Source organism: Scedosporium apiospermum (assembly GCF_000732125.1).
Source record: "Scedosporium apiospermum strain IHEM 14462 chromosome Unknown SEQ_SAPIO_0098, whole genome shotgun sequence".
NCBI classification, from domain to species: domain Eukaryota; kingdom Fungi; phylum Ascomycota; class Sordariomycetes; order Microascales; family Microascaceae; genus Scedosporium; species Scedosporium apiospermum.
This window is the reverse complement of record NW_015971799.1, coordinates 182,884-203,697: the sequence shown is the minus strand read 5'-3', so window position 1 is coordinate 203,697 and position 20,814 is coordinate 182,884. Positions and strand designations below refer to the sequence as shown.

Here is a 20,814-nt window from a genome sequence, read left to right as displayed (position 1 = left end):
GAAGCATATGCATGATTTATATCGTAGATCACAGGCTTGAGATCCCTTCGGTGAACCCTCCCGGCCTCTTTTTCTTTAGGCACACACCGTTTTCCGCTCCTCCACTGAGCGGCTAGAGGCTTCCAGCCACTCTCCTCCATCGTTTGGGCGGGGGCCTTATCCGATGTCTCATCTTAGTCGGCTGCCCTGTGAGGCTGGTATCGTCACGGCAGATCTAATGGCGAGGCCGCCCAGATTCCAACACCGAGGCTGGAAGTCTTTCGACGGGTCGGCGCTAGAGTCTTGAATTATTGGTAAACTTCCCATCGTAGGGCCGACTTCTCCTCAGGGTAGGTGTGGCGAAGCCGTCTTGTTGCCAGAGCAGGCCAGATGTCTCAGGGTCCGCTAACCCTTCGATGTGGCTGGATCACAGTCAACACCCACGCTATCCGGGCCGTCTAGGAGAATAGAACGGAGAAATTCCTAGGCACAGTACTCCCCGAGCAAATAGTATCCGGCCCAGGGGGCTGAGGCCGACCAGAGCTTTAGGTTGGCGGCAGGCGATGAAGATTGTTGTCTCATGTCTCACAATCCGCTCTTGAAGATTGAGCATCCAATGCACAATCGATGCCTCTTTGCGTTCTCGATGCCCGGCCATCGCGTTTTCATACTTTTTGGGGAATGTCCGGACTGATATTGAAGCGAGCTGATTCCCTCGAGACTAGACTTCTCGATCTTAGGCGAGCAAGTAATACTCAACCCACCACTTTTTCGTAGGGTTACGCCAGAGTTTTTGTCCACGGCTTGCCCTTGGCAGCTGAGATGCCTGCCGGTTGCTATATCTCCGCATTTGAAGTAACATCCACCAGGAGGACCCTTGTTGGATCAACTTTCTATCCACGTCCAGTCACGATGCGATGTTCATGGAAGTTGGTTCATTCCCATGGCACTGCCAGAACGGAGGCTTACGAGGTCTACGGGGTATCCTGTATCAGGGATCTCGTTTTGGCAAAAGATTTGTTGTTAGCTCGCGAGCGTATGCCCATTCCCGTTGGCATGTGTGCCTTGTGTTTCAGTGACGAATTAAGCTGCTAAGGTTGCCAACAAAACTCTTCTTTCCGAAGAGGAGCCTCTCGCCTATCCCGGCAGCAAATTATAGAGAAAATCGAAAAAAAAATATCCAAGAAGATTCCCTTGAGAATTTTGTGCACAGACGAGTTTGCAAAGAAATTCTTCAAACAAAAAAGGGCTGGGTGGCTGCTCTAGTGAAGATCGTCATCGAACCCAGCCTCGTGGCCAAGGTGAGACATCGTTGGGCCCCGAGGCAACCACCTCGAAGCTAAAGCCAGACCCTGATTTCGGCCCTATCTCCTTTTGCCCCTCCATCGCTGTATCTTCATCCCGCGCCATGAGGGGTCGAGACGAGGCTGGGGATAAAGCCTCCCGCATCATGCTAGTGACGGACCTCCGGGGGAAGTAGGTGGAAAGCATGAACAAATGGCGAAAGCTGTGCCCTGCATATTGTTCTTCAAGAGAGGTGAGTCCTCGCCACTTCTTAGGACAGATGGACTCACCCTCAACCTTATCCACCTCACTCTCGTTGCATCCGGATTCAAGGACATTTCTTTTTTTTTTTCAACCCTGGCTTGTTTTCTTTCACCATCCCCGAAGAACAACAAGACAAGCATATCCAAAACGCTACGGTAACATCCATCACTGGCATGGTCCAGAATTTCCGACATCTCAAAATACTGGACGGGCCTGGGCATCATGGGCCAAGCATTATCAATGACAAAGTTCGTTGGGACGGACAGGCGTATAGTAGTAAGTCCTTCCTCATCACGTTTGCTCCTGATTCCTTGAAAGTGATCTGACGCAAAGACTCCTCTGAATAGGCTCAATCCTACCCACCATGCCACTTATTCGGCGACTCCGACATATACGGAATCGGTATTCGGTTAGGATTCTACCTCCAGTATCTCGCTGCCATCATCGCACTCTCGACGGGGTACACAAACGGCCTCAAAGCCCTCCGAACAGGGCTCACAATTCTCTCCATATCCCTCTTCGTCACGCTATGTACAACCTCCACAGGGAACGGACTAGTGGTACTCGACTGGTATATCGTCATGGCCTTGACGGGCGGGTATGTCTTCTTCACAGACCTTTTCGTTCGCCTCGCGGCAGCCAAAGTCTATTGTGTCAAGAAATCCCGCAAGACGAACAGGGACAGCGAAGTTTCAGACCGCAGAGATACGCGGGTCTCCGTCGCGGATCTCATGAGAACAGATGTCCCCGAGACGGTGAAGCCACGCCAATCCACGCTCATAGAGGCGGGCCTGGCTGTTTACAGGACTCACTACAACCTATCCGAAGCAACAGAAAGACAAGACCCCGCAGATGAGGACCGTACCGCTTTCCGGCATGCACTCATCGAGTTCGGGCGTGCGGCTCGGGACTGCCCCGACGTTGCGGCGCGGTATTCGCTCGACAAAATAGCACGCACAACATCGGCGCCATATACCGGCGATAGCAGGGAAAAACAAGACGACCAGTTTGACAGGAACCAGTTCCGTTCCGACTTCATCCAGGCCGCCCGCGGCACCGGCATGACCAATACCGAAGCGGAGCGTCTTAGTCGTCGCATCGCATCCGAAACGAAGAAAGAGGCCGCCGAGGAACGGTCGCGGGCCACTCTCGTCGAGATTCGTGAAGCAATGCATGCCGTGCGCCCTCGCGACATGCTTGCCGTGGGAGTCATCTGCCTCTCGTGGGCTGCCTACCAATTCGTCCGTCCGTGGCTTTACTGGAGAGGGCTCAGGCGGGGTCTCAAGCCGGGCTGCGATGTGAAGCTCATGTGGTTCTTCGTGCCTGCGAGTATTTACAACGAGAGGTTCGGTACATGGCTGCGCGTCTGGGGAATTATCATGTTTGTGGGCGGCGTAATATACTTTTCATACGGAGCCTATCTGATCGCGACCAATATGTTCGCGGCGCGCAGATGGTTCTCCCGCAGTCGGAGTGTCTCCGACGTGGAGTCTCAGCGAGGTCTTCTCAGGGGAAACGCGACGCCATCTCAGGATGGGTCGTCGACTGCTTCCACTGTGACTCCGAGGTCTCAATGGACTGGACCGCTGCGGCGAAAGCGTGCCAGTAAGCGCTGCCGTTTTTACTTCCGGGTCGTGGCCGGATTTCAGTCGGTTATCCTCATTGTGAGCATCGTCGTGGTTGAGGGAACACTGTCCATAAACAACGTCGACATGACTCGTGGAGACCTGCGTACATCGAGTCAGCTCATGGCCTTTGTTGTCGGGGTCATCTCGTCGGTTCCTGTCTTTTGGGAGTGCCTTGTAATTGCACCCCTGAGATGGGCAATTTTGAGGAAGAAGAAGGGGCATGGGGTTGGAACGTGGTATGTCCGCCGTACAAGGATCGAGTCAACAACAACTGTTCCCGACGACGTCCAGATGACATCGGCAAATGTGGTGTGAAGTTTCCACAGGCTGTTCTGACCACTCGGGATTTTAATCCCCGAGGTGCCCACCACTATCGAATGGAGGACGACAATGTTGGGTAGGAGGTGGCAGTTTCTCCATTTTTGTTTTGCATCATTATTTATTTTCTTTTCCCCTTTTTTCTTTAGAGCATTTCAAGCATTTGGTTATCATTTCCTATCCACACTCGGCGACAATCTCCTTGCATTTTTTTCGGTTGTTATTTTGTGGAATATTATTCTCCTGCATTAGGTTCGGTAATGGGTTCTTGACACGGAAGGATCTCGCGATGTCTGCAAAAACCAAACCAATCAGTATATAACGTTGGTAATAGAAATTATATTTCCTAATCGCAACTCCTGCGGGGTAGCTCTGAAGCTACAAGAAACGTCCTACTCCAAAGCTTTGAGTCGCGCTCGTACCCCATGGCATGTTAATAGGTTGCAGCCCATCTGGGACGGGAGGTCCCTCGAGGCTGGTGCGGTGTGGTATGTTATCTGCAAGATGCATGTCAATGGATGCAAGCACCCACCTTGACAACCTGCAAGAGTCCAACTAATCCATTACATTTTGAGGCGTCGCGGGTATGATGGCTGGTGCATGTCCTCGTCTCCGACCTATGAGAGGCTCGTTGCGTCGAAGTATTTTGTCTTTGGAGATGTATTGCTGTGGTGCACGACCACATGCCCTGCAACCTCCATCTCCCGCCCGTAGCCTGCGATCTGGCAACTATCGTGACCTGTCTCTGGTCCTAGTTCGTGCATTACATTTGCCTGCCGCGAATAAAAGGGTTATGCTCCCCTTCTCACTCCCTGGTACACCGTACTGTGTTCTTCCCCTCATCACATGGGCTCAGCATTCCTGAAGATTCGAATCACTGGACAGACCGAAGTGTAAATCGAACGTTGGCGAAAATCGGTTTATCGGGCCTTTGAAACCGAGACACCTCAAAGCAGGCGAATTTTATAGTCCTGCGTGGCTGGTCGATTCGCCCTGGTCACACTCGTATTTTGTTAGGGTTGTGGAAATAATTCGTGCTCACCATATTCTTGCTGCCCAACACACCCCCTGCAGCTTGCTTTCATTTTTTTTTTTTTTTTTTTTTTTTTTTTTTTTCCGCGACGATGTGGACGAAGCCCGCGACGGAGCCGACGGAGCCGAAACTTCAACGGCGGAAGAACCCTGGGCGGCGGATTGCGCAGATCGTGAAACTCAAGCCTGAGTTCGTCGATAAGTACAAGGAAGTGCACGTCCGCGTGTGGCCAGAGGTGTTGAAACAAATTAAGGACTGTCGGATTGAAGACTGTGAGTTAGGTTCATGAGCTTGTCTAATTTAGTTAGCTTTGGCTTCAAGCTCCCAGCGTCCCGGTTTTTCTTCCACCAGCTCGTTGCTAACGCGAACTTCGACGCGTGGTAGACTCCATCTTCCATGACGAAGGAACGGGAATCCTCTTTGCTACCTTCAAATACGTTGGCTACGACTATGAAGGTGACATGGAGCGTATGAGGGAAAATCCGAAGGTGCAAGAGTGGTGGGCGATGACGGATAGTTTCCAGGAGTCATTGGTTCCGGGGGCAACTAGCAGCGAGTCCGGCAGCCCGTCCTGGTGGAAGCCGATGGAGGAAGTTTTCCACGTGGACTAAGAAGAAGAAGAGGCACGGCCGGCCAGGTATTATTTTTGATATCCTCGAGATCCTCGATACGAAATGAAAATAATCGACTTTCGATGGACGCTGAGCGCGGGACCTCAACAATGGAACTGACTTTGTGCCCTGTGCGGTGAGGCTTACTCAGGAGAGCTCAACTTGAGAGTCCGCAAATTGTATTTAATTTGATCCTCTCATTCTCTGCTTCCTTCATAATCTTAGGTATCAGGATCCACCTGCCGTCTAATTTGCTCTGTTATTTGCACTTTCCGGCAAGCCTTCGAAGTAAACTACGAAGTGCACATCAGCACATGTAAAATCATAAAGAGGGAGTGCGGGAATACTGGAAAGAGCACCTGTTCGGCCAGCTTGACCGGAGCTACCAGTATTTAGTATAAATCCGGCTCAGGAGAGAGCCACCATTCGGAGGGACTGCTCCAGGTTACAATGTACCTGCATCATTCTTTCTCCCCTCCTGTTGCTCTTACTGGAACTGGAACCGAACTTTTTCAGCTGGTGCTGGCTAGCTCCCACATGACATTCCTTTTGGGTCTCGACTTCCCACACTAGATTATGAAGTACTTCCTCCAAGTTCCCCAGCATGTGGGCATGGGGCATGGGGCACGGGGCGTGGGCGGTGGGTCTTTTCTCACCTTCCCGTGATGTATCGATCTTGGCTTTCGCCTTCGCTCTCTCCCATTTCCAATCCACATGCCCGGGTTAAGACTCGAAGAGAAGGAACCAGAGAATCGATCGGCGAGGTTGGGTCTGGATTCTTCACAATTGCCTCCATCCAGCTTCTTTTAGGCCCGTCTGCCTTGGGCTGACAAGCATCCTCCTCGGAGAAGTCTCGGTGGTAGATTCTTGACGGTCCTAGAGTCATCACATCTCACATTTTTTTTCTCACGGCCCCAGTCCCAGTCGATACTAGCATCGCGAACCAGAGCCATGGCACTTTTTGAATTTTGATTGCAAAATCTCGACGACTGGCCCACTAAAGTTGTGTCCCTAACCAGCGGGCTGGACAAAGAGGCCTGGTCCAGCTCGTTTGGCATTCCAGGTGGCATATTGGACAGAATCATCGGTATTGGTGGTCTCTAGATTTCCACGCCCTCTGCACTACGGAGTACACTACTTCGTATTATCCACGAGTCACGAATTGCGGCGTCTGGACTGGAGCCGTCGCTCACCGGCCAATGGATCCGTTTGGAGCAATGCTGACCGAGATATGACTTCTGCGAGGTACCCAACAGAGAAGCAACATTGGCTCGGGAGCTGCGACATGGCAACGGAAGGGTTCTCTCTAATCTATGAAAATGACAACTTGAGAGTCTGTGGGGCTTTCGTCGCTCGGTCCATCAACATTTGCGCCAAGGGCCGATGCCCCAACTTACGAAAAACGAAGTAGATTGTGCAACGGAACCCGACAATTCACATGAGCCTTTTTAAGGTTATGAGTGGCGTCGAGGAGGACCGTTGCTGGATTCCTCGGCTGCTGTTTCGTTGTTTCGTACGAAGTCAGAAGTTCACCCCGACCGCGTTGGCTTATCACCACTTCGAGTTGCCTCCAAAGGCACTCGTAATAAGACCGGTGCTTGGAGACGCCGGTGTCCACCGAAAATGGAACATGATCGAGGGTTCCCTGCTTTTTCTAGCGGGGCCAGTATGGACAGACATCGGGCACAGCCGAGGGTCCCAAAAGGCCCAACAATGACCTTAACCTCCCATCGCCTCCACGCTTCCCTGGAGTGAGTTTGACCCTTAAAGAAGTCCTTAGCTCACACATTCCTAGGGAGATCCCCGACTAACATCGTGAACCGCCCTGCCGGCGCTGGATTCCCAAGGCATGCCCGTCACACGCCTCATCCGGGAGTTTCGGACTGTAGTGACCAATCCCCCCTGACGAGATCAATGAGTCCATCCCCCATTCCACCAAGCTGAGACGATTTTCATAATCTACCACCAGCTCGAGCAGGGTGGACACATTAGTGACGCGCTAACGGTAATTAGCGACTTGGGTTGGTTACCAACTTCCCACCTATGTACCAGGACAGGGGTTCATCCTGTGACCCGCGCTGCCTTGCATTGCCAATCCTCCCGAATCCAGAGCCGGGGCACTGGGATTGGTGGTTGCGACTCGCACGCTCTCCAAACACGACGAGCCATCAACCACTCCTGCGACGACGCTTGCTAGTGTTGGAGCACACACTAGTATTTAGCGCTGTCAGCGAATAAATGGCTGCTCATTCATTGCCTGGAAACAGCGACGCCTGGAAGACCGATTCGAGACGTACACTACGAGGCGCTCTCAAATGATTTGAAGCCAAAGCCAAAACCTCTGTCCCGAGGTATTCATCCCCTTCAGCCAGACATCGGTCCAATCCCCTTTTCCTATCCAGCGATGTAGTATTTTTTTTTTTTCTTGGCGGTTTGATGCCTCTCTAAGGCAGGTGCACCTCCGTGTCAACTACCTCGTATTATCCTACTCTTCACGGTTTGTGGCCTTACATAGTAACGTACGGCTCTCAGTTCGAAGAAATTGTCCAAGGTCCCCCTGGGAACACCTAGTGTGGACAGTACACTACATATGAAGTAAAGGCTCGCTCCATCCCTACCTCAGTGATGACTTGAACTGCCTAACCTGGAGGTATGGGATGTGTACCTGCACACTGGTGGAGATTGCTCAAAAAGCAAGCCTGATACGTGCGTACACTACTTTTCTCAGTCCTTGCTCTCTGCATCCCCAGTTCACAAGCATGTACGAAGTGGTAATGTACCTGAGGAGACGCCATGCTGCAGAAGGAACTCTGGTGGGCCTTCTGAGAATAACGCCCTCGACTACCTATTGCTTCTTACCAGCCAGTCACGATCCTCTGAAAAGACACTGGAACTTGGTTGCTTCTTCAATGCCCAAGGCACATCCTTGCCCTGCATGGGGTTCCTCCCTGCCGGGCCGAACCCTGGTCCCTCATCATTGCCCCCTCACCCCCCTCACTCTCCACCCGACCAATTGGTCTCCCAGAGTCTTGGCTTAATCAATGGCAAGAGCCGGTGCCTCGTAGTGCGAGTGTGTGAGATAGATGACGGGGAAGACTAGGGCCCCTAGGGGGATCCTAATATGACCGATTGCACCTGTACACCACTCTGGCCGGGGGTGCAGCAGGTAATCAAGGCTGGAATGTGGGATGAAGAGTGGACCGGCGAGTGCCAGCCTGCCAATCGCAGGGCGGCGAAGGCTCCAAGTCGGCGGTATGCCCTGGAGAGATATGCAGTTTTGTCTCCCCTTCCAGCCCCAAAGTTGCAGTCGCTTCCACCAGACCGGTATGCTCCGCTCCCCACTTTATAACAGCTCCTCGGTATCAACCCCTCTCCGAGAAATCCTTTGGAATGCAACGCTAACGAGGCAGTGTGCTCCTCCATTTACATTGTACATGTATTGAGGTTGAAAATTCTAACGCACATTCTTATGCCGAGAGCCAGAGATACTCCTGGATCTCGCCGTTGGCAAGGATTGAGTAGTTTACTGCCGCCTGCACATACATCCACATCCACACCCACATATGCACATCCAAACAAATCCCGGTGAGTGGCGTGAAACTCTCTCTCACCTGGGCAAACACGAGTAGAAATTCACCTCATCCGGATCCCCCATCGGTCCCCGCATCCACTCTCCAGGTGGACTTCGGAGAGTATACCGATCTAGACGTTTGGGGCGTGGAGCACGAAGAAATGAGCAGAGTGGAGATAAATCGTTCAAGCGCCACTTCTGGCCTTTGAGCATCATCATCCTTGAGACATCTTCTGCCGAGTAGAGCTGAGGCCCACAGTTGCCGAGTCACTGAGCGGATCAGAGGGAAACTGATCTCTAAGCAAAAGGGCTGAACGCAGGCCGGTTTGGCTGCAAGCCTATATCCCGCTGGGTAAAAAAAAAAAAGAAAAGAAGGGAAAAGAGCAATAGACCAACAGGGTGTCAGTTTACGAAAATTGAAAGCGTATCGATGGAAAAGCACCCATTTGCTTAAGCTCACTCAAATCCATTTCGCCAGCCGGCACCATCGCCCCACGCTTCAACACATTGGCTCTTTGTTTAAACCGGAGAGACGGGACAGAGAAGTGGCACATGAATAAGGGGGGGTAAGAGACCCCAGTCCTTCTCCCTGGTCCCGAGAAAAGGTTTATAGTTCCCACCTTTTCCCTTTCCGACCCTCTCCTCGATTCCTACGGAGTACATACGAAGTACGCTGGTCACCTAAACCTCGCAAACCCCCCCTGCAGACACGCCCCGTTGACAGCATCCTGGTTACCCGTCCCGTTACGACACCGCCACTACGGTTCTCATTGGGCTCCGCCCTCGTGGTTCAGGCTACTACTAGTGTTCCCAATTTCTAGACCCAGGTTCCCACTGGTCTATATCACTTCTTCATATATTCCATCTCCTTGGCAATATCCGCGATCTATCTCCCACTTCCTTCACAACATCACCTCCACACCGAAAACACTCGTATCTTTAACCTACCGAGAGCTTCACCGAAAGACTTAGAGTCCCTCAGCCACGACCGCTATCACCGATCCCTCTTCTTATTCATCAAGATGTGTGATTACATTCAGGTATGTTGTCCCGACCATCAGTGACGAACTCTCCCGCACGCACCAGTGAGGGGACTCTCCGGTCCATCCTTGCTTACCATCTTTCCATCCACTAGAAAGAGCTACGCTGTGGGCATGTCAGGTATATCGTTCACAGGTGGTGCGAGACGTACCAGCGGACGGGAAAACCATGTCGACCGAACGTGACCTTCTTCGAGTATTGGGGAGATCGGGTCTGTGGTGAGTCTAGCCGCCTCGACGCCCGAATTTCTTACTTCTCTTCCGAGCTTTTGTTCCAAAAATAGGTCACCATAGAGCAGGATCACTACAAGCCCATTACAGGAAGAGGGCGGCTACCCGGCAGTCGAAGATTGTTTGCTAACGCAGGATTACCTGCAGGCTCATGCATGCCACAGAAGGCGTTAATCCCCGCCATCGAGCGAATGATCCGGAGGCCCAAGATCCCCGTTGAGATGTGAGATGCTTCGCGGCACACATCCACCTGACTCTTTTGACGCACACCACAAACATATACATCGGCGCATAGGCTATATATAGGATTATGGGATAATTCATGGAACAGGATTCACAGGACAACTTGGTGGGAGGGACACTTTTCTATAGACAGGCAGATATCAACTGGGGGTTCTTGGTTTGGGATTGGGTTGGCATTTTGGTTTTGGTTCTATCTTTAGGGTTTTCGATACATGATTTTTGAGATGTCCAACTGTTTGACGCTCTGTCTGGTGTTGTCGTGGTGGTGAGCTATTTCGTACTTTCCACGCGGATGATAGTTTGTTTTCTGGATGGCGTTTCTCAGGGTTCCGGTGTTTACACTCTCGTCGTCCATCCCTGTCGTCAAACCGAGATCGTAATGTGGAGACGCCGGACCCCGAAGCTCCGCTGCCCGTTGCTCAAACCCCCTTGCTGATCACCATTCTCTTGCTTTGTTCTCTGTTTGTGTTGCTCACTACATCTGGAGTTGTGGCTAATATTACTTCGTACGATGGAGTAAACATCAAGATCAGACAAAGAAATCGCGTGAGCTTCAAGGCGGGAAGGGGATCCTTGATCATCCTAATACGCCCCCACTCGGAAATGAAGCGGGTTTGTTTTCTTCGTGGTAGCATATGAGCCTTTTTTTTCTTTTTTTTTTCCTTCTCTTTTCACTGAGAACTTGACTTTGATCACCTTACTGCACCTCTTGGATGATTTATTACCTCAAAACTTATCCCATTGCTGTCATTGACTGGTTTAGACGGGAGACTGTCAAGGTCGTCGAACGAGCTGCATAAATGCATCCTGCGTCATCACGATGTTCATGGCAACAACTTGTGTATCTAGACGATCTGGGTCCTCCACCAGCTCAGAGGATCTCGCCGCCAAGTGGGCATCCGATGTTCATCGTAGGCAGATAACATCAGGTCCTTAGTTGGCTTTCCCGAAGCGAGGGTACAAGAGAGGAGGGCACAGATCTAACTCAGCAAGGACAAAGATCTAGCCCTGCTGGGATGTAATGGCTTCGTAGAGACAACCACTGAGTCTGTTTGTGTATTTTACCATATGACATTGGCTCGAGACAAAAGTGGGCGGAGCATGAATCGATGGGGAAAAGGTGATGAAGAAAAAGTAAGCACCCTAGCTCTTTTTTTTTTTTTTTTTTTTTTCCTCCGCTCTCCTTTCTCTCCCCCTTTTCTTTTCTTTCCTTTCGCCCTCTTTTGGACTCTCCAATCACGCAACACTGGAAACAAGACGACAAGGGAGAGAGTATAGCCTCGGCATCCACCATTACGTTGAGACCCTAGAAGCCGGTCGCCTGGCTAGGAATGGTAGGATAGGTTCGGGATTCAGGCCTTGACAGGTCTAACGGATGGGATGGCCGAATCATGCCACAGAAGAGTGATATAGCAGTCGTTGTTACTTCTCCTATTGCCTCCCGGAGATATAAAACAACAACTCCGGGGGAGGCAATATAGCAATTTAATTAGATACTCTGAAATGGAAACATGAGCGATTGGGAGGGCGAGATCAAGATGAGAGGTCAGTTTCGCCTGCCCCAGATTCAGAACAAGATCTCACCATGACGGATTACCTGATTCTTACTCAATGGGGTTACTGGGAGGGTCTTGATTTGGGGGGTGTAGTTTTGTTAGATTGGCTGGAGAACTTGCTTCTTCTTCGTGGGTGGTGTTGGGAAAAGGTGTGCGATTGCAGCTGAAACCTCGACTTGTTTGTGTCTGATATTTGCCTGCCGGATTCTATTGCGTCTGTTTTGATCATATACGACGCCCCAGTGGGAGAAATATGACCAACATTGGATTGCTTGTATCGAGGTTGGTGACTCAAGCTCTTTCCATGATCCTGAGTCGTGGGGTAGTACAGAGGTCGATGCAATCAAAACTGATATGGCCGTGAAACTATCGTTATACAAGACCAGAGCTTGACCTCGTTACATTGGACATCAACTTCCGCATTTTACCGACGTATGCTCTTCGCCATACGATACTAGTAATCTGCCATTACACTCACATCTTCCGCTCTCCCGGGTGTAGTACCAGCTTCTGATTCGTTATATATTATTTCGCTCTGTGGACCGGGCCGCCACGTTGCGACCCCCGGTGCAGGCAGGTCAGTATCACCACGCCACCAACTCCCGGGATATTCCCCGGGAACCAAGCCCACAAGTTCGGGCCGGTGGCGGGGTGAGATCAAGATCTTCATTGGTATCGTATGGACAAATGGTAGTTGTACTAGAAAGGGAGAGTACGAGCCTAGAGGCTAGAATCCTTTGGCTTCACTATTGGGTGAGGGGGTACCGAGGTATATTCTCAGGCATTGATTCTCTGAAGATCTTTTGGCGAAGGTTGTGAGAATAGTGGTGGGCAGCATATCTACTATTTGTCGTTTTCCAAGCGTGGTTTGGAGAAACCGTTGAAACAGCTGCCGAGCACCGTTTTGTCATGCCTGAGCAGTATTGAATCACCTCGAACAGTTGGGAAACTCCTTTTCAATGGTATCGTGGGGGGTTATGTCAAATGGCTCAAAACTTTTTTTTTTCCCTTTTTTTCGAACTCATTATCTTCGTTTCTCCAAAAGTAAGTCACTTTCGTCGTTGTCACTCCCCAGCTGCGTCGGGCTTGATATTGCCCATTGATGTCGGCGACGCGGGACAGGCGGCGATCGGCGGGGTTCATCATATCGGCTCCGAAACTCTCCCCACTTTGATTAAATCCCGGCCCGGTGCTGCCGGAGCGAACCCGGTACCTGCACGCATTTTCAGTATATTAAGCTCTGGCATGACATACATCGGATTGCAAAAGATGAGACTCATGGAACCTTCATTTCAACCCTCGTTCATAATAACGCCAACTCATTTCCATCAAGGGCGACGCGCTCTGCAAGGGATTGAATGTACCTCGGACAGGTACTCATAGACAGTCCTTAAATATTGTTTTGCTCTTGTAACTCTTCACTTGTTTCCAGGGGGCAGGACAAAACAAAATTTTGACAAACTCTTCAAACAGCGTTTGGAAGATGCAAATATTACAACTTTGATTTGCTCTTATGAAACGCGCGACTCTGGCGAAACACAAAGTACTACGTCATTGTTATCGTTGAAAGGTACTTGATACTTCAACATCCTGGGGACCAGGATTCTGGACGTCTCCCAGACTGTTGGTGCCCCAGTTGTCGGGCATCCGGCAGCTGCCAGCCCTTTCTCTCCCCTATGATTGGCCACAAGCTTCTTGGGGAACCTGGTAGGCTTCCACAACCAATGACTCTAGAGATACCCCGCCATTCATGTGACACCCCCCCCCGCCTGCCACCCTGAGAGCAGAGCAAAGAGGGGGAAGGAGAGACTGGCAGAGCAAGCTCCAAGGCTGGACTCTCTACGAAGTAGCTACATCTGATCGCCTGGCTTTGTCACCGCCATCAATCAGGCGGACAAAGAACTACTCATAGTCAAACCTATGACTCTGCCTGCCTAGAGCCTCGTGTTCCGTCACCCATAATTTCTCTAGCCTTCTCCATTTTCCTTCTCCCTCCCTGCCACTTCCATCAGCGACCTGAGGTCTTTGAAGAACCACACCATAAACACCATCTCCATCCACTTTCCCCCAACACTCTCTCATCTCCTACAAACCACCACCAGACAACTCCACACCACCGAAGACAACACACAGCAAAAATGAACTACATCTACTCAACAGTCAACACCCTCCGCGACCGCTACACCCCCGTCGCTACAACCTCCACCTTCCGCAAAACCGGCGAAATCACCCCCGCCGAATTCGAAGAAGCCGGCGACTACCTCGTCTCCAAATTCCCCACCTGGTCCTGGGGCGACGCCGACGACGACTCGCGCCGCGTTCCCTTCCTCCCCGCCGGCAAGCAGTACCTCGTCACGCGCAACGTCCCCTGTTACAGGCGGCTCGACGACGATTTCGCCGGCGACGCGGGGAGGGAGCAGGCCGTCGTGGGGGACGGCGACGATTTTAATGCGGGTGCCGATGAGGATGGTTGGTTGAGGACGGGCGGGTTGGCGAGCTCGCAGCCGTTGAAGGCGAGGGAGATTAGGGCCGTGGATGAGGCGGGGAATGTTGCGGAGGGGGAGGTTGTGGAGGAGGATGAGATTCCGGATATGGAGGATGAGGAGGATGATGATGCTATTATCAAGGATACCGGCGCTGAGAGCAAGAGCGGGTAAGTTGATGCCCTCTCGCAAACGCCTACCTCTCTTCTTTCAGACTGCTAACTTTTCTCTTCTTTTCCAGCGGTCGCCGGACCTACAACCTCTACATAATGTACTCCCCCTACTACCGCACGCCCCGCCTCTACCTCTCCGGCTACCTCCCCAACGGCCAACCCCTCCCGCCCAAGTCAATGATGGACGACATCGTCGGCGACTACAAAGACAAGACCGTCACCCTCGAAGACTTCCCCTTCTTCGCCGACAACATCAAGATGGCCTCCGTGCACCCCTGCAAGCACGCCTCCGTCATGAAGACCCTCCTCGACCGGGCCGACGCCGCGCTCCGCATCCGAAGGGAAAAGTTGCGCGCGGCCGCCGCTGCTGTCGCCGCCTCCTCCTCGGATAGCGCGGCCGCGACGGATACTCTGGTCGAAGAGGTCAAGAAGCTGGATGTCAAGGATGCGGAGGCGGAGGCTGATAAGACGGGGGATGAGTGGGAGGAGGTGCAGCAGAATGAGATTGATGATCAAGAGGTTGCTATTCGGGTGGATCAGTACCTTGTTGTATTCCTTAAGGTGAGTTCAATATTCTCTATTTCCCCCCCTTTGATCTGATGCTAATGAATAAACTACAGTTCATGGCGAGTGTTACTCCCGGTATCGAACATGACTTTACGATGGGCGTTTAAGCTCAAGGCTGTTTCTACGTCTGACAGTTTTTTGTTTTTCTCTTTCTGTTTTCCTTTTCTTTGTTTCTCACCACCAAGATAGATCTTGCAAACTTTTTCTCTGTATCAAGGAAGTGTTTATGCTTCTAGAAACCAAAGAGTAGTAAACCAAAAAAAGGCCTCATTGGACATCCACCATGTCACAACGCCGAAATCAGTCGAAGTAGGAGTGCCTACTAGCAAGTCGCAAAGTATTTTAACCGACTCAATGTGAAGTCTTCTCATAAAACTATTTATCGCAGAAGCGCAAAGGTGTCAGGACGATCGAGTTTGGCTACCTCACAAGTCCAAAAAATATTGGTATTTAAAAAAAACCGCCTAAAACCAAACCTCATTTCATCCTGTTCTGCTTCTTGTGCGTAAACCCGGACGCCCATTAACTCCGCACATGTTCTTGCATAATAAAGGGAAAAGGAAAAAGAGAAAGCAAAATAACGCGGAGAGAAAACAGGCCTCTCAGAGCAGATTTGTCTCTGCAATGATGGCCGCCTGACGCACATTTTCATTCTCCTCTTCCTCAAAGGTCATGGTGTCATCCATCCAGCCGGAGTAGCCGTCATCATCTTCCTCTTCATTGTTCTGAGTAACGGCGGAGGGGGCGGCATCTGATGACTCTGCCTGCGGTTGTGCCGGAGTATCTTGCACGTCATGGACTTCTACCTCCTCTGCGACAGGTACTTGTTTTGGCGGCAGAGGAGGCGGACGAGCATCAGCCTGCTGCGTTGGGATAACCTTTGATCCCTCATCGACACCGGCAGGTTGCACTGTCGAGTCAAGACTTGGGAAAGCCTCCCCAGCAGCAGCAGCAGGGGTACCGGGCTCGGAATCTGAAGGTGCGGCCACAACGAGCATATTCCCCTCAGGCGGGTAGTCATCGACACTATCGTTCCTACCTCTCCTCCTCGGAAGGGGCGGCGGTGGTACGGGCCTCTTAGATTTGTGCTGCTCATCCTCAAGCGACATCTCCTTTGCCTTCTGAACGTCCTGCTCCCATTCTCGTTCCCGTTCCCTTTCACGGTCGCGGTCGCGGTCACGATCACCGGGACCGGGCCACCACCGCTCAGGCAAAAGAGGCGGCGGCAGAGTCCTCTTCTTCTGCACAGGAATGGTCGTAGGCTTCTGAGATCTGTCCGGCGGCGGGAGCGGTATTCCAGGAGGTGGCAACGGTCGTCCCCTGCCCATGGGTTGGCTCAGGTCGACCTGGGGATGACCGTTACTGTTGTGATGGTGGTTAAGCTGGTTTTGCTTCTGCTGCTCTTCCTTAGCCTCCCTGCGACGCTGCAACGCGTTAAGACCCCACTGCCGAGCCTGCTGCGCTGCGTTGCTAACGGCGGCAAAGGTATTATTCTTCACGGTGGAGGTACCGTTCGAGTTATGGCCCGCAGATGAGTTAGAGTTGGAGCTACCGAAAGATGTCCCCGTCTCTTCGCGATTGGGAAAACCCCGAGAATTCGAATTGGTTGAGCCGGCGCGACTCTTTACAGAAGCAGCTTTACCCTGGTTAGTCGCGTGCCCGTGATCGAAGGATTCGATCGAAGATGTCGTATCTCTCCTGTTCTCGTGCGATGTCGTCGTTGTTGTCGGTACAGGCACAGGCACCGTGTCTTCCTCATGTTCCCTTTCCCGATTTCGATCACCGTCTCTATCGCTATGAATCGAATGCGCCTTGGCCACAGGCGGCGGCGGCTTGATCGGCGAGGCCAAGGGCGTCATGCCCTGTTTCGGAGGCGAACCGGCCACGGCCGCCAAAGTCTCCATCGCCGCAGAAGTCGGCATTTCTCTTATGCCAGCCGCGGGTTCCGCCTTGGCTGAATCTGGCGCTACAACGACATCGGCAGCTGTCCTAGACGGTGCGGGCCACGCACTAGCAGTTGCTGGGACGTGCTGTGTGGACTCGAAGCTCGTCGTCGATGCCCTTGGACTGCTAACCGCAGACTTGGTAGTGAGCTTTCGACTAAAGAGACTGGCTGTGGGGCTTTTCACCAACGGGGGGGTTTCGGCCCCGTGCTTCTCAATAATGTGTGGATGCTTTGGATCTGACACATCAAGGGCAAACTGAACGTCGTGTCCGCAAGGATCATTCACCGGCGGTGCATCTATGACCTCCTCCGGCGGGGGTGTCGAAGGCTGGTTGTCCGAAGCCCAGATCCCTCCACGCCACTTCTTGTGCTCGGTATCAAAGAAGGGGACATCGTCCCAGAAAGGCGACACAATACTCTCGGCTACAACCTCCTTGATCCTGTTCTCGATCTGACGAAGAATCATCGTATAAGTAATCTGTCGGGAGCTGACGATGGGCTCGATGCTCATCTCCATCTTGGGCATAGACTGAAACGAGAACCAAATTCGGTTACTCGGCGGGGCCTTGATCTTGAACATGGCACGTCCCTCAATTCTGCGTAAAACAACGGCTAGAGTGAGGTCGACCTCGCGGGCTTTGAAGCGGGAACCGAGATCGATACGGGCAGTAGTCGAAACCTCTATCCGAAAGTTACCCGTATACCGAACGTCCGCTTCCACAACGCATTCGCCATCAACGCTTAGATCCCTTAGTTTCGGGTTCGAAATGTAGGGCGGCGAATTCCCCGTGTGAATGTCTCGGATGACGATATGGGTCAGAAACGAGGGGCGCTTGACTCGCGAAATCTTCTTTGTAAGCTTCTCGCGAATGAAGTTTTCCAGTTCGTACGTCTTGTAGACAGAGAGGAACACCCGTCCAAGAAGGGCGTTAAGCCACCTTGTATGCAGGTGATCGTCGGTCGAATGGAGGCGTTGAACAAGGGAGATGATATCCGTCACGTCGTACTGAAGCGGAACGGGCGCAGTTCGGTCGGCGGCGAGAGTTTGCTCCTGGTTCCGGAGGAGAGCAAAGTAAAAGTCTTCCTTGGCAGAACAGTTTTCGGAAAAGAGGTAGAAGGGTTTCGCATTCTCGGAAGCTATGTCGTAGGCCTCATTTCTTCTGGACAAGCGGATGGCGTTTCGCTTTATGTAGAGTTCGCCCTCTGGTGTAACATCGCCCCCCGAGTATATGCTAACGTCGTGGTGGGCGAGAGATATGACATGGCGGACTTCGAGCTGTTCCTCGTCATCGAAAAGCATCAGGTGGCCGTGTCTAGAATAAGGGAGCTGTTAATGCTGATGGCAGACTCAGATCGCTAGAATAAAACGGGATACACAGAAAAATAAACAATCATATGCTTCACCATACCTAAGCGCAACGTAAAACACATTGCCGGCCTTCTTGGGCCGTTGGCTCGCCGTTCCATTACTATCTATCGGACTCGACGTCTGCTTCCGGTCAAAGATGCTCCGGTACATGGTCTGGTATACACTCTGACTCGGAGCCGCCACGGTCGTCGATCCCACAGGTGTCGACCGCTCGATGGGTTTCGCGTTGATCCCCATCGGCGTGTATTCACGACACACGGCAAAGTATCCCGCAGCGACATCGGGCTCGCTCGTCAACCGGGTCTTATTATCCTCTTTTCTCGCATCCTGTGCTTCTATCAGGGCGGACACGTCGTCCCCCGGCTGAATAATATCGTCGCAGTCGTCTTTTTTCCTCACGTCGGGGTCGGGTCGGTAAGGGAGCGAGAAGTAGAGGTGGAGGAGAACGGCGGCCACGGTCAGTGGGAGGAAGGTGAGGCCGCCGAGCAGATAGGCGAACAGGAAGAACGTCCAGCCACCCATTTCTCACACACCCGCGAGGGGCTCGGTTCACGAGGGGGAGGATTGGCGGGTGGCGGGTCACAGCATAGATTGAGGCGAACGGGAGGTGTTGTTGTTGATCATGAAAGGTGGACCTAGGGCTTCAAGTCGTGGGACCTGTTAGGTGGCATGTTTCGATTAGATTGAAAAGAAAGAATGGCGGGTTAGGAATTCTAGGGCACTCGTAGTATCGCCACTCGGAGCTCGAGTTAGATCGGAGTTCCTGACACGTTGGAATTAAGGCGGTGGGAGAGAACCAGGAGTGAAGGAGTGAAGATGTCAAAGTGTTCTCGAGTGGCTACGTCAATGTTGTAGTCGGTCATGGTGGCAGAGTGGCAGAGTGGCAGGATAGATCAATTAGTGGGTGGCACTGGGTGGTGCTCCGAATTATGGAGCACCTCGAGGTAGCTTGTACCCGCTAGCGCTGCACTCCGGCCACTAACAACCCGCCGCCAACGCCTGCTGGGGCTGTTGCCTGTGGAGCTTGAGAGGGCCTGGGCTCGACACAAACAACATTCACAACAATACGGGTCAAGGAAGCTAGGCCACCACAAGATGGTCACGGTACCTGCCTGTGGCGTCAAGATTGTGCTCACTGACCAACGATCAGTGCCTTCACTCTTGCAGACACGCCGTCCCGGGCTTCAGCTTCGGGAGAGGATTGATGCAGTTTCTAACGGCCCACTTTGGAGGAAATTAATTTGGTATTAAGAAAATAAATTAATGATCTTTTTTAGAGTTAAAGTGCCATACCGCGAGGCCCTGTGGTTACCTCGTTTGACTGTTTTACACCTCTTGTTTGGTAAATATTCCAAAGGAGTCCTCCGTGCCGCTTTTATATCCCTTGCCAATCCCAAGCGACCTATGCCAAACCGATCCGAAAACAATATATTACCATTTCTTGTAACCTCTGCATCTTTCTCCCTGCTTTCATTTCGCGCAATCCTCCGCTATTATTGCCGTCTGCGTTGCGAGTTGCTGTAACTGTTGAGAGTGTCGTCGCTGCTGCTGAGCCCTCATCAGCTCAATCCGCCTCCGACTCGACAGCCTCGTTGGTCTCCGAGGCCTAGCTGTCTCTGCTTCTGCCTCCACAACAATCTCCAACACCTCCACTTCCTCCTCTTTGACCTCAGGTTCATCCCTTTCCGCGTCAAGTTGCGCGAGCACCTGGCTATTCGACACAACTTGCACGCAGATATCGCCCTCCCTCGCAGTCTCAGGCAAGTGCCACACCATGACATTCCCCACCATCTCCCCCTTGATCGGTTCAACCACATTCCGCGTATCCTTCCTCAAAATGTGAAACTCCACCCTCTCTCGAATCAAAGGAATCCCAGTGGGACTCCCCTGCGCCATCTCAACCCTCATGGCCCCCCCGGCCTCTAGCTTCGACCTCACGTCGATCTTGTTTAACCTCTCCCGCCACGTGAGGAAGAGAATCTCCGTCGGCGCCAGGATAGCTTCCATCTCGGCCCGCACCTCCCTGGATAGTTCGGAACGCGAGAGCACGATGGTGCCCTGAACGCGGACGAGTTGGTGCTTCGGCTCAGCTTTGGCGCGCTCCTCGAGGGCGGCAAGCCGGCGACTGAGGCCGAGGTCGAAGCCGATGACTGGGCGGGCTTTGGAGTAAACTTGTTCCGGTTCGCTTAGGCGCCGGAGTTTGAGGGCGTCGGATTTGGCTTTGAGGATGGCGGAGGGGGATGTTTGGTTGCGTGGGATGTTGGGACGCATTGTGACGGTCTCTTGCTTCATGGTGTTATTGGATTCTCAAGAGAAATCCGGTTGGATGAGAAAGATGAAGAAAGCTCGGCAGTCCGAAGCGGTTTACGGGTCTTCACCCCGCGTAAAAGGTAACGGCAAGGGTATCAATTGAATGTCTCGCGTGCGGGAAGAGCGTATTGTATTTATATATCAAGGTGAGATGCTGTCAAGCAGGACCCTGTCGTCGTCATGTATCGTTTACACGGAACAAATGCAAG

The 20,814-nt window shown here is 52.2% G+C and overlaps 4 protein-coding genes and 1 pseudogene across 4 annotated transcripts; 3 read left to right on the top strand and 2 right to left on the bottom strand.

The window, feature by feature from the left end:
- Positions 1 to 1,387: 1,387 nt before the first annotated feature.
- Positions 1,388 to 3,470, top strand: SAPIO_CDS5225 (uncharacterized protein; the record flags this gene model as incomplete). Its single annotated transcript, XM_016787592.1, has 3 exons — positions 1,388 to 1,455; positions 1,710 to 1,803; positions 1,875 to 3,470. 3 exons carry the CDS (start codon positions 1,388 to 1,390, stop codon positions 3,468 to 3,470), a joined length of 1,758 nt encoding a protein of 585 aa, XP_016642607.1.
- A 1,127-nt stretch (positions 3,471 to 4,597) lies between these two features.
- On the top strand, positions 4,598 to 5,117 carry SAPIO_CDS5224 (uncharacterized protein; the record flags this gene model as incomplete). Its single annotated transcript, XM_016787591.1, has 2 exons — positions 4,598 to 4,778; positions 4,891 to 5,117. The coding sequence occupies 2 exons, from the start codon at positions 4,598 to 4,600 to the stop codon at positions 5,115 to 5,117; spliced, it is 408 nt and encodes a 135-aa protein (XP_016642606.1).
- An 8,779-nt stretch (positions 5,118 to 13,896) lies between these two features.
- SAPIO_CDS5223 (Autophagy-related protein 3) lies at positions 13,897 to 15,088 on the top strand (the record flags this gene model as incomplete). The annotated part of the gene is made up of 3 exons (XM_016787590.1): positions 13,897 to 14,411; positions 14,483 to 14,975; positions 15,035 to 15,088. 3 exons carry the CDS (start codon positions 13,897 to 13,899, stop codon positions 15,086 to 15,088), a joined length of 1,062 nt encoding a protein of 353 aa, XP_016642605.1.
- A 495-nt stretch (positions 15,089 to 15,583) lies between these two features.
- On the bottom strand, positions 15,584 to 18,817 carry SAPIO_CDS5222 (uncharacterized protein; the record flags this gene model as incomplete). Its single annotated transcript, XM_016787589.1, has 2 exons — positions 15,584 to 18,239; positions 18,336 to 18,817. The coding sequence occupies 2 exons, from the start codon at positions 18,815 to 18,817 to the stop codon at positions 15,584 to 15,586; spliced, it is 3,138 nt and encodes a 1,045-aa protein (XP_016642604.1).
- Positions 18,818 to 19,765: 948 nt separating this feature from the next.
- SAPIO_CDS5221 lies at positions 19,766 to 20,566 on the bottom strand (annotated as a pseudogene; the record flags this gene model as incomplete).
- Positions 20,567 to 20,814: the final 248 nt, after the last annotated feature.